The sequence below is a fragment of the Hyperolius riggenbachi genome, chromosome 10 (assembly GCF_040937935.1).
Source record: "Hyperolius riggenbachi isolate aHypRig1 chromosome 10, aHypRig1.pri, whole genome shotgun sequence".
Lineage (NCBI taxonomy): Eukaryota > Metazoa > Chordata > Amphibia > Anura > Hyperoliidae > Hyperolius > Hyperolius riggenbachi.
Window position 1 is genome coordinate 280,188,179 of NC_090655.1, and position 14,867 is coordinate 280,203,045.

The following is a 14,867-nucleotide window of genomic DNA, read 5'->3' on the forward strand; positions in this document are numbered from 1 at the left end:
ATGACTATACAATGTATGGCCAATCCTGATATAGTAACCTCTGGCTATAGTAATGCCAGTCCCCAGCAATGTGCCTGTATGACTATACAATGTATGTCCAATCCTGATATAGTAACCTCTGGCTATAGTAATCTCAGTCCCAGCAATGTGCCTGTATGATTATACAATGTATGGCCAATCCTGATATAGTAACCTCTGGCTATAGTAATCTCAGGTCCTAGCAATGTGCCTGTATGACTATACAATGTATGTCCAATCCTGATATAGTAACCTCTGGCTATCGTAATCTCAGGTCCCTGCAATGTGCCTGTATGACTATACAATGTATGTCCAATCCTGATATAGTAACCTCTGGCTATAGTAATCTCAGTCCCAGCAATGTGCCTGTATGACTATACAATGTATGACCAATCCTGATATAGTAACCTCTGGCTATAGTAATCTCAGTCCCAGCAATGTGACGGTATGACTATACAATGTATGGCCAATCCTGATATAGTAACCTCTGGCTATAGTAATCGCAGCCCCCAGCAATGTGCCTGTATGACTATACAGTGTATGGCCAATCCTGATATAGTAACCTCTGGCTATAGTAATCTCAGGTCCCAGCAATGTGCCTGTATGACTATACAATGTATGACCAATCCTGATATAGTAACCTCTGGCTATAGTAATCTCGGGTCCCAGCAATGTGCCTGTATGACTATACAATGTATGGCCAATCCTGATATAGTAACCTCTGGCTATAGTAATCTCAGTCCCCAGCAATGTGCCTGTATGACTATACAATGTATGTCCAATCCTGATATAGTAACCTCTGGCTATAGTAATATCAGGTCCCAGCAATGTGCCTGTATGCCTATACAATGTATGGCCAATCCTGATATAGTAACCTCTGGCTATAGTAATCTCAGGTCCCAGCAATGTGCCTGTATGACTATACAATGTATGGCCAATCCTGATATAGTAACCTCTGGCTAAAGTAATCTCAGCCCCCAGCAATGTGCCTGTATGACTATACAATGTATGACCAATCCTGATATAGTAACCTCTGGCTATAGTAACCTCAGTCCCAGCCATGTGCCTGTATGACTATACAATGTATGGCCAATCCTGATATAGTAACCTCTGTCTATAGTAATCTCAGCTCCCAGCAATGTGCCTGTATGACTATACAATGTATGACCAATCCTGATATAGTAACCTCTTGCTATAGTAATCTCAGGTCCCAGCAATATGCCTGTATGACTATACAATGTATGGCCAATCCTGATATTGTAACCTCTGGCTATAGTAATCTCAGTCCCAGCAATATGCCTGTATGACTATACAATGTATATCCAATCCTGATATAGTAACCTCTGGCTATAGTAATCTCAGTCCCCAGCAATGTGCCTGTATGACTATACAATGTATATCCAATCCTGATATAGTAACCTCTGGCTATGGTAATCTCAGTCCCAGCAATGTGCCTGTATGACTATACAATGTATGGCCAATCCATATATAGTAACCTTTGGCTATAGTAATCTCAGGTCCCAGCAATGTGCCTGTATGAATATACAATGTATGGCCAATCCTGATATAGTAACATCTGGCTATAGTAATCTCAGTCCCCAGCAATGTGCCTGTATGACTATACAATGTATGACCACTCCTGATATAGTAACCTCTGGCTATAGTAATCTCAGTCCCAGCAATGTGCCTGTATGACTATACGATGTATGGCCAATCCTGATATAGTAATCTCTGGCTATAGTAATCTCAGTCCCCAGCAATGTGCCTGTATGACTATACAATGTATGTCCAATCCTGATATAGTAACCTCTGGCTATAGTAATATCAGGTCCCAGCAATGTGCCTGTATGCCTATACAATGTATGGCCAATCCTGATATAGTAACCTCTGGCTATAGTAATCTCAGGTCCCAGCAATGTGCCTGTATGACTATACAATGTATGGCCAATCCTGATATAGTAACCTCTGGCTAAAGTAATCTCAGCCCCCAGCAATGTGCCTGTATGACTATACAATGTATGGTCAATCCTGATATAGTAACCTCTGGCTATAGTAACCTCAGTCCCAGCAATGTGCCTGTATGATTATACAATGTATGGCCAATCCTGATATAGTAACCTCTGGCTATAGTAACCTCAGTCCCAGCAATGTGCCTGTATGACTATGCAATGTATGTCCAATCCTGATATAGTAACCTCTGGCTATAGTAATCTCAGTCCCAGCAATGTGCCTGTATGACTATACAATGTATGGCCAATCCTGATATAGTAACCTCTGGCTATCGTAATCTCAGGTCCCTGCAATGTGCCTGTATGACTATACAATGTATGGCCAATCCTGATATAGTAACCTCTGGCTATAGTAACCTCAGTCCCAGCAATGTGCCTGTATGACTATGCAATGTATGTCCAATCCTGATATAGTAACCTCTGGCTATCGTAATCTCAGGTCCCTGCAATGTGCCTGTATGACTATACAATGTATGTCCAATCCTGATATAGTAACCTCTGGCTATAGTAATCTCAGTCCCAGCAATGTGCCTGTATGACTATACAATGTATGACCAATCCTGATATAGTAACCTCTGGCTATAGTAATCTCAGTCCCAGCAATGTGACGGTATGACTATACAATGTATGGCCAATCCTGATATAGTAACCTCTGGCTATAGTAATCGCAGCCCCCAGCAATGTGCCTGTATGACTATACAGTGTATGGCCAATCCTGATATAGTAACCTCTGGCTATAGTAATCTCAGGTCCCAGCAATGTGCCTGTATGACTATACAATGTATGACCAATCCTGATATAGTAACCTCTGGCTATAGTAATCTCGGGTCCCAGCAATGTGCCTGTATGACTATACAATGTATGGCCAATCCTGATATAGTAACCTCTGGCTATAGTAATCTCAGTCCCCAGCAATGTGCCTGTATGACTATACAATGTATGTCCAATCCTGATATAGTAACCTCTGGCTATAGTAATATCAGGTCCCAGCAATGTGCCTGTATGCCTATACACTGTATGGCCAATCCTGATATAGTAACCTCTGGCTATAGTAATCTCAGGTCCCAGCAATGTGCCTGTATGACTATACAATGTATGGCCAATCCTGATATAGTAACCTCTGGCTAAAGTAATCTCAGCCCCCAGCAATGTGCCTGTATGACTATACAATGTATGGTCAATCCTGATATAGTAACCTCTGGCTATAGTAACCTCAGTCCCAGCCATGTGCCTGTATGACTATACAATGTATGGCCAATCCTGATATAGTAACCTCTGTCTATAGTAATCTCAGCTCCCAGCAATGTGCCTGTATGACTATACAATGTATGACCAATCCTGATATAGTAACCTCTTGCTATAGTAATCTCAGGTCCCAGCAATATGCCTGTATGACTATACAATGTATGGCCAATCCTGATATTGTAACCTCTGGCTATAGTAATCTCAGTCCCAGCAATATGCCTGTATGACTATACAATGTATGGCCAATCCATATATAGTAACCTTTGGCTATAGTAATCTCAGGTCCCAGCAATGTGCCTGTATGAATATACAATGTATGGCCAATCCTGATATCGTAACATCTGGCTATAGTAATCTCAGTCCCCAGCAATGTGCCTGTATGACTATACAATGTATGACCACTCCTGATATAGTAACCTCTGGCTATAGTAATCTCAGTCCCAGCAATGTGCCTGTATGACTATACGATGTATGGCCAATCCTGATATAGTAACCTCTGGCTATAGTAATCTCAGGTCCCAGCAATGTGCCTGTATGACTATACAATGTATGGCCAATCCTGATATTGTAACCTCTGGCTATAGTAATCTCAGGTCCCAGCAATGTGCCTGTATGACTATACAATGTATGACCAATCCTGATATAGTAACCTCTGGCTATAGTAATCTCAGTCCCAGCAATGTGCCTGTATGACTATACAATGTATGTCCAATCCTGATATAGTAACCTCTGGCTATAGTAATCTCAGGTCCCAGCAATGTGCCTGTATGACTATACAATGTATGGCCAATCCTGATATAGTAACCTCTGGCTATAGTAACCTCAGTCCCGGCCATGTGCCTGTATGACTATACAATGTATGTCCAATCCTGATATAGTAACCTCTGGCTATGGTAATCTCAGGTCCCAGCAATGTGCCTGTATGACTATGCAATGTATGACCAATCCTGATATAGTAACCTCTGGCTATAGTAATCTCAGTCCCAGCAATATGCCTGTATGACTATACAATGTATGGCCAATCCTGATATAGTAACCTCTGGCTATAGTAATCTCAGTCCCAGCAATGTGCCTGTAGGACTATACAATGTATGACCAATCCTGATATAGTAACCTCTGGCTATAGTAAAGTTCCCAGCTATGTGCCTGTATGACTATACAATGAATGACCAATCCTGATATAGTAACCTCTGGCTATAGTAAAGTTCCCGGCAATGTGCCTGTAAGTATATACAGTAGCAATAAAAAGTATGATGTGAACCCTTTGGATTTATATGGATTTTTGCATAAATTGGTCATAAAATGTGATCTGCTCTTCATCTAAGTCACAACAATAGACAATCACAGTCTGCTTATACTAATACCACACAAATAATTCAATGTTTCCATGTTTTTATTGAACACACCATGTAAACATTCACAATGCAGGTGGAAAAGGTATGTGAACCCTTGGATTTAATAACTGGTTGAACCTTCTTTGACTGCAACAACTTAAACCAAACATTTCCTGTAGTTGCAGATCAAACGTGCACAACCGTCAGGAGTAAATTTTGACCATACCTCTTTACAGAACTGTTTCAGTTCAGCACTATTCTTGAGATGTCTGGTGTAAATTGCTTTCTTGAGGTCATGCCATTGCATCTCAATCGGGTTGAGGTCAGGACTCTGACTGGGCCACTCCAGAAGGTGTATTTTCATTTGTTTAAGCCATTCTGTTCTTTATTTACTTCTATGCTTTGGGTTGTTGTCCTGTTGCAACACCCATCTTCTGCTGAGCTTCAGCTGGTGGACAGATGGCCTTAAGTTATCCTACAAAATGTCTTGATAAACTTAGCAATTCATGTTTCCTTCGATGATAGCAATCCATCCAGATCCTGACACAAAAAAGCAGCCCCAACCCGTGATGCCCCCACCACCATACTTCACAATTGGGATGAGGTTTTGATGTTGGTGTGCTATGCCTCGTTTTCTCCACACAGGGTTGTGTTTCTTCTGAACAACTCAACTTTGGTTTCATTTGTCCACAGAATAGTTTGCCAATACTGCTGTGCAACATCCAGGTGCTCTTTTGCAAACTTTAAACGTGCAGCAATGTTTTTTGTTTGTTTTTGGACAGCAGTGGCTTCCTCTGTGGTATCCTCCCATGAACTCCATTCTTGTTTAGTGTTTTATGTATCGTACATTTGCTAACAGGGATGTTAGCATATGCCAGAGACTTTTGTAAGTCTTTGGCTGACACTCTAGGATTCTTCTTCACCTCATTGAGCATTCTGCGCTGTGCTCTTGCAGTCATCTTTACAAGATGGCCACTTCTAGGGAGAGTAGCAGCAGTGCTGAACTTTCTCCATTTATAGACAATTTGTTTTACTGTTGACTGATGAACAGCAAGGCTTTTGGAGATACTTTTATAACCCTTTCCAGCTTTATGCAACTCAACAATTCATAATCGTAGGTCTTCTGAGAGCTCTTTTGTGCGAGGCATCATTCACATCAGGCAATGCTTCTTGAGAAACGCAAACCCAACACTGATGTGTGTATTATACTGGGCAGGGCAGCTGTAACCAACACCTCATCTCATTGGTTGGACTCCAGCTGGCTGACACCTCACTGCAATTAGCTCTTGGAGATGTCATTAGTCTAGGGGTTCACATACATTTTTCACCTGCACTGTGAATGTTTACATGGTGTGTTCAATAAAACATGGAAACATTGAATTATTTGTGTGGTATTAGTATAAGCAGACTGTGATTGTCTATTGTTGTGACTTCGATGAAGATCAGATCACATTTTATGACCAATTTGTGCAGAAATCCATATAATTCTAAAGGGTTCACAGACGTTTTATTGCTGCTTTACAATGTATGACCAATCCTGATTTAGTAACCTCTGGCTATACTGAGCGTTCTGATTGGCTGATGTTATCTCCCAAGAAACAAGTGATTGGGGACCCCTGTGTAGTCTGTGTCCTGTCCATCCACAAATGTATTTGACTATAACAAAGTCTGAGGCAAGGTGTGCAGCATCCAGCCTGGCCATACTCCGCACTCCCAGATAATGATCACTTTTATCCATCTCTAGAGAGGCGCATCCTGTACAGATCACATGACCACATCCGCAAGCATGGAGGAGGACTGGAGTCACATGACCAAGAGGTTACTGAACCTCATCCTGGAGGTCTATACTCTGCTGACTGGAGAGGTGAGGGGGATTCTGGGAGGTCACATGACATCACTCTAATCTTTATTAATAAAACACACAGCTGACTGGAGAGTTGAGGAGGATTCTGGGAGGTCACATGATGTCACGCTTATTTCTATTAATAAAAACTATTAACTATTAATTAAAACACACCCCTGATAGGAGAGGTGAGGAGGATTCTGGGAGGGCACATGACATCACTCTTATCTGTATTGATAAAACACACAGCTGACCGGAGTGGTGAGGAGGATTCTGGGAGGGCACATGACATCACTCTTATCTCTATTAATAAAACACACAGGTGACCGGAGTGGTGAGAACATGACATCACTCTTATCTCTGTTGATAAAACACACACCAGACCAGACAGGTGAGGAGGATTACAGGTTGTCAAATTTATCTATTAAAGTGGTATTTTCTTACTTCTTTGTGTTCCTGAATACTGTATGTTGTTGCTGTAGAATTCTGTATGGTGATAATCCCGTTTTACCAGGAATATTTAATGTCTCGAAATGCATCTGGTGAGTCATTACCAGCCAGCAGCTCTCTACATAGACCGACACTCATCCCGGTGTCCCCTCATTACTGCCTGATGCCATTTTCCATGAGACCAGAGAGAAGGAAGAAGAAGAAGATCCTGAAAGTCACCAGGAAGATGGTAGAGCTGCTGATGGGAGAGGTGAGCAGTGCTGGGAATTATGGGACATTATCCAGTAACAGTAAGGGGTGTGTCTGGGTGGTAACACTATTATTCTGTGTGTCAGGTTTCTATAAGGTGTCAGGGTGTCTCCGTCTATTTCTCCATGGAGGAGTGGCAGTATATAGAAGAACATCAGGACCTCTACAAGGACGCCATGATGGAGAATCACCAGAACTTCAGTAATGTCACAATGGAGGAGAAGAAAAATCACTTGAATGAGACAATTTTGGACATCACCCTGCAGATCATCAGCCTGTTGACCGGAGAGGTGAGGAGGATTCTGGGAGGTCACATGACCTTATTATTTTACTATTAATAAATACACATCTGACTGAAGAGGAAAGGGGGATTCTGGGATGGTCATGTGACATTGTTGTTAATCTTTCTATACAGAGTTTTCCTCCAGTAAAGTCTGGTGATCATGTGACCATCACGGTGCCCCCACCTCACTCCCCGGTATCTGAGGCACTCAACAAGCAAAAGATTCTGGAAGTCATCAGAAAGATGATGGAGCTGCTGACAGGAGAGGTGAGCGGTGCTGGGAATTATGGGACATTATCCAGTAACCGCAAGGGGTGCGTCTGGATGGTGACACTATTATTGTGTGTTTCAGGTTCCTGTAAGGTGTCAGGATGTCAGCATCTATTTCTCCATGGAGGAGTGGCAGTGTATAGAAGGACATCAGGACCTCTACAAGGACGCCATGATGGAGAATCAGCCACCCCTCACATCACCGGGTAAGAGGAGGCTTTCAGGTCTTGTAAAGGAGAGGGCAGTATGGAGGGTACACCTACATCCTCTCATCATCTGATAAACACATACAGACAATGGGAGGAAAGGGTAGAACAAGCAGCCGAGAGGGGAGGCGGAGCAGCTGGTAGAAAAAGGCAGACCGAGTACCCTGGAGGAAAGGGAAGGTAGAGCAGCCTGGAGGAGAGGAGTGGTGTTGCAGCCTGGAGGGGAGGTGGAGCAGCTGGGAGGGTAGGTGGAGCAGCCAAGAGGAGAGACTGGCAGTTGAGAGGAAAGGGAAGGTGGAGCAGCCTAGAGGAGAGAAGTGGTGGTGCAGCCTGGAGGGGAGGTGGAGCAGCCAAGAGGAGAGACCGGCAGCTAAGAGGAAAGGGAAGGTGTAGCAGCCTGGTGGAGAGGAGTGCTGTTGCAGCCTGGAGGGGAGGTGGAGCATCTGGGAGGGGAGGTGGTGCAGCCTGGAGGGGAGGTGGAGCAGGCAAGAGGATAGACTGGCAGCTGAGATGAAAGGGAAGGTGAAGCAGCCTGGAGGAGAAGGGAGGTGGAGCATCCTGGAGGAGAGGAGTGGCGGAGCAGCCTGGATGGGAGGTGGAGCAGCCAAGAGGAGAGAAGGGCAGAGGAAAGGGAAGGTGCGGCAGCCTGGAGGAGAGGAGTGGTGCTGCAGCCTGGAGAGGAGGTGGAGCAGCCAAGAGGAGAGAACGGCAGCTGAGAGGAAAGGGAAGGTGGAGCAGCCTGGAAGAGAGGAGTGGCGGAGGAGCTGGGAGGGGAGGTGGAGCAGCCAGGAGGAGAGACCGGCAGCTGGGAGGAAAGAGAAGGTGGAGCAGCCTAGAGGAGAGGAGTGGTGGTGCAGCCTGGAGAGGAGGTGGAGCGGCCTGGAGGAGAAGGGAGGTTGAGTAGCCTGGAAGAGAGGAGTGGTACTGCAGCCTGGAGAGGAGGTGGAGCAGCCAAGAGGAGAGAACGGCAGCTGAGAGGAAAGGGAAGGTGGAGAAGCCTGGAAGAAAAGGGAGGTGGAGCAGCCTGGAGGGGAGGCAGAGCAGCTAGGAGGGGAGGTGGAGCAGCTGGGAGGAGAGAAGTGGCGGAGCAGCTGGGAGGGGAAGTGGAGCAGCCAGGAGGAGAGACCGGCAGCTGGGAGGAAAGGGAAGGTGGAGCAGCCTAGAGGAGAGGAGTGGTGGTGCAGCCTGGAGAGGAGGTGGAGCGGCCTGGAGGAGAAGGGAGGTTGAGTAGCCTGGAGGGGAGGAGGAGCAGCTGGGAGGGGAGGTGGAGCAGCCAAGAGGCGAGACCAGCAGCTGAGAGGAAAGGGAAGGTGGAGCAACTGGGAGGTGTTAGAAGCTTCCAGGTTCTTGCAATGTATATTCCTCATTTACTTCCAGGAACCACTGTTTAAGCAAGAAGACTATATTCAGAGTTCTCCCATAAGACACATTCTAGATAAACATAATTCTGAGGATTTTTAGTGGTACATCTGTGCTTGGCAGGGAAGCGAGGTAAGTTAGTGGTATCTCACTGATGTCCCAGACTGCCAGGCACTAGCGGGGTAAACAGTGTTGTGTCTTTTTTTTATATTTCTGGAAACAAGACACAGTTTCTCTGAAGTCCGGACGTTCCAGTTATGGCTCAGAGCACCCTGAGCTGTGTAGTGGGTTTGCAGTACATCACTTGTTCATGGAAGCCAATAGAAAGCTCCTAATGTGAGGGACAGCTGGCCACGCCCACATGGGAATGTCACAATGTAATCCTTGGTAAACAGGAGGTTTTTCTGTATATAAGAGAAACTTCTTGTTTCCTGGGGCGTTCTCTTTCTTTCCATCTTAGGGGAAGGAACACACTAGGCAGAATCGCATGAGTTTTCTCCATAGCATATAGTGGGAAATGCAATTCTGCCTTGTGTGTTCCTACCCTGACTTAACTTACTTCACACAGCCTAGACTAAGTTTCCTGAGGCCGAACCTGGGTCAGTTTCATAGTGCTGACTTATGACTGCAAAGTAACGCCCATGTTCTGCAATGATATCCATATTCTTGCTTTTCTGATGTGATGAAGAATGCTGCTATGCCCCTTGTATTTCTGACTGAAGCCGATACATTTCCCTAACTGCTTGAGAATGTCTGTGATCCACATCAATATCTGCTACAGCTGGGAGAATGTCAAGCTTCTAGGTGCAGTCATCAGACTGCTGGTGCCAAACGGTGGCCAGCGCACTCCCCTGTCCGCTCAGGACCCCAGCGCACTCCCCTGTCCGCTCAGGACCCCAGCGCACTCCCCTGTCCGCTCAGGACCCCAGCCCACTCCCCTGTCTGCTCAGGACCCCAGCCCACTCCCCTGTCTGCTCAGGACCACAGCGCACTCCCCTGTCTGCTCAGGACCCCAGCACACTCCCCTGTCCGCTCCGGACCCCAGAGCACTTCCCTGTCAGCGCACTCCCCTGTCCGCTCAGGACCCCGGCACACTCCCCTGTCTGCTCAGGACCCCAGCACACTCCCCTGTCCGCTCCGGACCCCAGAGCACTTCCCTGTCAGCGCACTCCCCTGTCCGCTCAGGACCCCAGCACACTCCCCTGTCCGCTCTGGACCCCAGCGCACTCCCCTGTCCGCCTGCTCACTCCTCACATCTCCCTACTCTGTCCCCAACAGTGCACCTGTACCCAGTGACCCCACAGCATATACATTACATTAATATATACGTGCCACCAGGTAACGGGGAGCTGGTACTCTGGCGCTGATGGGGAGGACAAGTGAGTGTGTGCTCTGCTGCCAACACTCTGCACAGGCCCCAGAAGAGCACACTATAGATAGTGGGAGATCTGTCACTCAACCGCCACACACCTGACTGCCCTCAAGTGAGAGCTTCCTGTCTGGAGTGATCAGTAGTTTTGATCTTGCAGCCATATTGCAGCATTGATCTCCGGCAGATTCGATCGCATTGATCAGATCTGCCAGGTAAAATTGACAAATGTATGTGCAGCTTTATAGTCCTCTAACAGGAAGTGATAATGTTTCTCTATTTGCAGCACGGAGTCCCAGCATCAGGAACCTCTCAGAGACTCGTCTCTCTGTATCCACAGACTGTACAACGGATGATGTCACACCAGATTGTCCAGAAGAGAACCCCATCACCCCAAATACCTTCCCAAGATCTGCCCATCCCCCCGGCTCTGGAGGGGCCCATTCTGGAAAACCAGGGGGGGAGGGATTTATCTGCTCTGAGTGTGGGAAATGCTACATGTACAAAACTTTTCTTCAGAGACACGCAAGAACTCACGCTGGAGAGAGGCCATTTTCAGCTGCTGAGTCTGAGACAACTGTTACCCCACACAGGCGTGAAATATCTTACAAGGCCGATAAGTACCATTATTGTCCTGAGTGTGGAAAACAGTTCCAAAATAAAGATCAGCTTGTTGAACATCAGAAAACCCGAGCAGCCAAGAAGCCCTATACTTGTCCTGAGTGTGGGAAATGGTTTGAGAATGAATGTAACCTCTCTTCACACCAAAGATGTCACAATAGTAAGAAGCCCTATTCCTGTTCCGAGTGTGGGAAATCTTTTGAGCAGAAAGCTCACCTTGCCATGCATCTGAGGTCTCATACAAGAGAAAAGCCTTATGCCTGTTCTGAGTGTGGGAAATGCTATGGACAGAAATCACATCTTGTGTTACATCAGAAGTCACACGTGGCGTATGGTCCTTTTTCCTGTTCTGAGTGTGGGAAACATTTTGTAGAAAAAGGACAGCTCACCTCACATCAGGCATCTCACAGTGGAAAGAAGAGATTTTCTTGTTCTGAGTGTGGGAAAAGTTTCACTTGTAAATCAGTGTTGTGTCAACATAAGAAATCTCATACTGAAGAAAAGACATTTCTGTGCTCTGAGTGTGGGAAATATTTTAAATATAAAGCACAACTCACTGTGCATAAGAGAACACACACTGGAGAGACACCGTATGCATGTTCTGAGTGTGGGCAATCTTTTATGTACTCAGGAGAACTTACTAGACATCTGACGTATCACACTGGGGAAAAGTCCTATACTTGTCCTGAGTGTGGGAAAGGCTTTATAAATACTGCAAATCTAACCACTCATATGAGAAACCACACTGATGAAAGACCATTTTCATGTTCTGAATGTGGTAAATGTTTTAAGCAGAAACCACACCTCGTTGTGCATCTGAGATCTCACACCGGTGAGAAGCCATATGCGTGTCCAGAGTGTGGGAAATGTTTTTCACAGAAAACACACCTTCGGGTACATCAGAGGTGTCACACAGGCGAGAAGCCATACGCTTGTCTGGAGTGCGGGAATCGATTTGCAAATAAAACTTATCTTACAACACATCAGAGAATTCATACAGGCGAGAAGCCATATTCCTGTGCTGAGTGTGGGAAATGTTTTAGTCAACATCCAGAGCTGGTTGTACATCGTCGCAAATATCATACCGGAGAGAAGCCATATTCCTGCCATGAGTGTGGGAAATTATTTACAGCTAAATCAGAACTTGTGAGACATCAGAAAAGCAAACATTGATCTCCTGGTGCTGAGACCATGACCCCTGCTATAATACAGAGACTGCAACCCCGGGTACCCCTGCTATTATACAGAGAGACTGTGACCCCTGCTAATATACAGAGAGACTGTGACCCCTGCTATTATACAGAGAGACTGTGACCCCTGCTATAATACAGAGACTAAACCCCGGCTATTACACCGAGAATGTGAACCCTGCTATATTATACATGGAGACTGTAATCCTTGCTATTATACAGAGAGACTGTGACCCCTGCTATTATACAGAGAGACTGTGACCCCTGCTATTATACAGAGAGACTGTAACCCCTGCTATATTATACATAGAGACTGTAATCCTTGCTATTATATAGAGAGACTGTGACCCCTGCTATTATATAGAGAGACTGTGACCCCTGATAATATACAGAGAGACTGTGACCCCTGCTATTATACAGAGAGACTGTAACCCCTGCTAATATACAGAGAGACTGTGACCCCTGCTATATTATGCATAGAGACTGTAATGCTTGCTATTATATAGAGAGACTGTGAGCCCTGCTATATTATGCATAGAGACTGTAATCCTTGCTATTATATAGAGAGACTGTGACCCCTGATAATATACAGAGAGACTGTGACCCCTGCTATTATACAGAGAGACTGTGACCCCTGCTAATATACAGAGAGACTGTGACCCCTGCTAATATACAGAGAGACTGTGACCCCTGCTAATATACAGAGAGACTGTGACCCCTGCTAATATACAGAGAGACTGTGACCCCTGCTAATATACAGAGAGACTGTGACCCCTGCTAATATACAGAGAGACTGTGACCCCTGCTAATATACAGAGAGACTGTGACCCCTGCTATTATACAGAGAGACTGTAACCCCTGCTAATATACAGAGAGACTGTAACCCCTGCTATTATACAGAGAGACTGTGACCCCTGCTATTATACAGAGAGACTGTGACCCCTGCTAATATACAGAGAGACTGTAACCCCTGCTAATATACAGAGAGAGACTGTGACCCCTGCTATATTATGCATAGAGACTGTAATCCTTGCTATTATATAGAGAGACTGTGACCCCTGCTATTATATAGAGAGACTGTGACCCCTGATAATATACAGAGAGACTGTGAGCCCTGCTATTATATAGAGAGACTGTGACCCCTGCTATATTATGCATAGAGACTGTGACCCCTGCTATTATACAGAGAGACTGTGACCCCTGCTATTATACAGAGAGACTGTGAGCCCTGCTATTATACAGAGAGAATGTGACCCCTGCTATATTATGCATAGAGACTGTAATGCTTGCTATTATATAGAGAGACTGTGAGCCCTGCTATATTATGCATAGAGACTGTAATGCTTGCTATTATATAGAGAGACTGTGAGCCCTGCTATATTATGCATAGAGACTGTAATCCTTGCTATTATACAGAGAGACTGTGAGCCCTGCTATTATACAGAGAGAATGTGACCCCTGCTATTATACAGAGAGAATGTGACCCCTGCTATATTATGCATAGAGACTGTAATGCTTGCTATTATATAGAGAGACTGTGACCCCTGCTATTATACAGATAGAATGTGACCCCTGATAATATACAGAGAGACTGTGACCCCTGCTATTATATAGAGAGACTGTGAGCCCTGCTATATTATGCATAGAGACTGTAATGCTTGCTATTATATAGAGAGACTGTGACCCCTGCTATATTATGCATAGAGACTGTAATCCTTGCTATTATATAGAGAGACTGTGAGCCCTGCTATTATACAGAGAGAATGTGACCCCTGCTATATTATGCATAGAGACTGTAATGCTTGCTATTATATAGAGAGACTGTAACCCCTGCTAATATACAGAGAGACTGTGAGCCCTGCTGTTCCTTTAACTACATTTATTGAGGTAAATCAGAAGAAGAAAAACACTAGGAATACAATTATGATTAGTCCAAAAAGCATCAACAAATGCCAAACAACAAGGAACAACATTACAGAGAAATATGATCTCGCTTTATGTATATGATCGTTGCTTCACATAATCCAACATAAACCTGAATCTAAATAACTTGTAATGGAAATGCAGTCATACCCTATGGTCTATGCGTAAAACAACAATAAATACTGATACCGATTGCTCTGATGATTCATGGTGTATTGGCTACATTTGATTAGGAACAAGCATCCCAGTTTGCTTGACATTTGGGGACATAGTCATAATATGATGCAAATTATCTATTAACCTGACTTCTTCTTTTGTCTTGATTGAACTGGAGAATAGGTGTCTTCCAATGTTTTGCTATTACCCAAAGGATGGAACAGATACATGTAAAATATACCCTTTTCCAGTTCTTTGGTGTTGTTGAATTGGGTGCTAATAATAGGGTGTGCCATACCGTTGCGTCTTAAGCTGAGGAAGATGGCCGACATAAAAGTGCTT

General features: G+C 44.9%; 1 protein-coding gene across 1 annotated transcript in view; it reads left to right on the forward strand.

Annotated features, from left to right (window-relative positions):
- LOC137535515 (zinc finger protein 432-like) overlaps positions 1-14,573 on the forward strand; it is a 28,429-nt gene extending 13,856 nt beyond the window's left edge. Inside the window, exons 2-7 of the mRNA XM_068257356.1 lie at positions 6,351-6,470; positions 6,964-7,149; positions 7,235-7,438; positions 7,564-7,698; positions 7,784-7,907; positions 10,922-14,573. Coding sequence (XP_068113457.1) covers positions 6,375-6,470; positions 6,964-7,149; positions 7,235-7,438; positions 7,564-7,698; positions 7,784-7,907; positions 10,922-12,429 — 2,253 coding nt within the window. The 5' untranslated portion in view covers positions 6,351-6,374 and the 3' untranslated portion in view covers positions 12,430-14,573. The remainder of the gene's footprint in view (positions 1-6,350; positions 6,471-6,963; positions 7,150-7,234; positions 7,439-7,563; positions 7,699-7,783; positions 7,908-10,921) is intronic.
- The last annotated feature ends 294 nt before the right edge of the window (positions 14,574-14,867 follow it).